This window comes from Cajanus cajan, chromosome 6 (genome assembly GCF_000230855.2).
Source record: "Cajanus cajan strain Asha chromosome 6, NIPB_CcT2T_4, whole genome shotgun sequence".
NCBI lineage: Eukaryota > Viridiplantae > Streptophyta > Magnoliopsida > Fabales > Fabaceae > Cajanus > Cajanus cajan.
This window is the reverse complement of record NC_138522.1, coordinates 22,551,824-22,553,552: the sequence shown is the minus strand read 5'-3', so window position 1 is coordinate 22,553,552 and position 1,729 is coordinate 22,551,824. Positions and strand designations below refer to the sequence as shown.

General features: G+C 44.4%; 1 protein-coding gene across 1 annotated transcript; it reads left to right on the top strand.

Annotated features, from left to right (window-relative positions):
* The first annotated feature begins 296 nt into the window (after positions 1 to 296).
* LOC145958612 (uncharacterized) lies at positions 297 to 680 on the top strand. The gene has a single exon (XM_083076114.1). The coding sequence runs from the start codon at positions 297 to 299 to the stop codon at positions 678 to 680; it is 384 nt and encodes a 127-aa protein (XP_082932240.1).
* The last annotated feature ends 1,049 nt before the right edge of the window (positions 681 to 1,729 follow it).

Here is a 1,729-nt window from a genome sequence, read left to right as displayed (position 1 = left end):
TGGGAAATTCTGTTCAGAAATTTCAGACGGATTTAAATTCGTGGGAAATTCTCTCAGAAATTTCAGACGGATTTAAATCCGTTGGAAATTTCGTCGAAAATTTCAGACGGATTTAAATCCGTCGGAAATTCCGTCAGAAATTTCCAACGGATCTAAATCTGTGGGAAATTTCCGACGGATTTTTGTCCGTGGGAAATTTAACTTTTTCTTGTAGTGCATGGTCAGTAGAGTTGTCAGAGTTTGGCATTCAATATGAATCCCGAGGACTCCTAAAAGCTCAATGCCTAGCAGACTTCATGGCTGAGCTCACTCTGGCCCCATCACCGGAATGTCCAACCTGGACCCTACACGTTGACAGGTCCTCCAACGCCAAAGGAGGAGGCGCAGGAATCATACTCGAAGGCCCCAACCAGGTCATCATTGAGCAATCCCTCAAGTTTGGATTCCCAATCACTAACAACCAAGTCGAGTACAAAGCATTACTAGCAGGATTGAGGTTGGCACGTGACATCGGAGCACAAAGGGTAAGTTGCAACAGTGACTCGAAGGACACCCTACTACAAAGGTACTATCACACCGTGTCCCAATGGACCTCATCTTTTGAGGAGTTTACCATACACCACGTGCCCCGAGAACAAAATGTCAAGGCCAATCTTCTATCTAAACTCGTTAGCACATAGCGCCCTGGACAGCATCAGACCATTATTCAAGAGACCATCAACTCCCCCAGCTTGGACGCCAAGGTCGTCAACGTCAACAACGTTGAAGATAAGGAGTGGATGACCGAAGTTTGGAACTATTTGTAGGAAGGAACATTGCCCGAAGATAAAGATGAAGCTCGGAAATTGAGGGTAAGGTCAACCATGTTCATCATTTTGGTAGGTGAACTTTTCAAAAGAAGCATCTCGACCCCTCTGTTAAAATGCTTGACCAAGGCCCAAGCTACCTATGTCATCGAGGAAATCCACAGGGGCATCTACGGCATGCACTCCAACGCACGCACAATGGCGATCAAAGTAATCTGAGCTGGGTATTAATGGCCCACACTAAAATCTGACTACCAAGACTACGTGCAACGATGCAAGGAATGCCAGCAATTCAGAAATGCGTATCGGTAGCCACCGAAGATCCTCCACCAAATGACATCACCCGACCCTTTGCCTAGTGGGGAATGGACATCCTCAGACCGTTTCCTCCCGCAAAAGGTCAACTCAAATTTCTCCTTGTGGCAGTCAACTACTTCACCAAGTGGATCGAAGCCTACCCACTTGCGAAAATCACCGCCGAGAACGTGCAAAAATTCACCTAGAAGAACATCATTTTCCGGTTTGGTATCCCACACTCCCTCATCACAAATAACAGTAGGTAGTTCATCGCGCAAAGCTTCGAGAGCTTCCTCCGAGAGCTCGGTATCAAGCACCTCCCCACCTCGGTGGAACATCCACAAACTGTTGAGCTTAGGGGAGCCTGAACTTGATGAGATCAAGATTATCTCTGAAGCTTAAAAGAGTTTTGATGATCACAAAATGTGTGTCAAGGACAACAACAAACAACAACAACTTAGAAGACAAAAACAAAGTCAAAGAAAGTGCTATGTAATAGGGATTAATATATAAATTGTTTTGAATGATTTTATTTGTTTTGTGTGTTGTGTGCATAAGCTAAATCTATATCTAAACTGATTAGAGAGTGTATGATGATGAGTTAAAGGGACTAAAAAGTTATTTTG

What these genes read in the sequence shown, in the direction of transcription:
- LOC145958612 (XM_083076114.1), top strand. Translation starts at nt 297, where the DNA reads ATGGCTGAGCTCACTCTGGCCCCATCACCGGAATGTCCAACCTGGACC.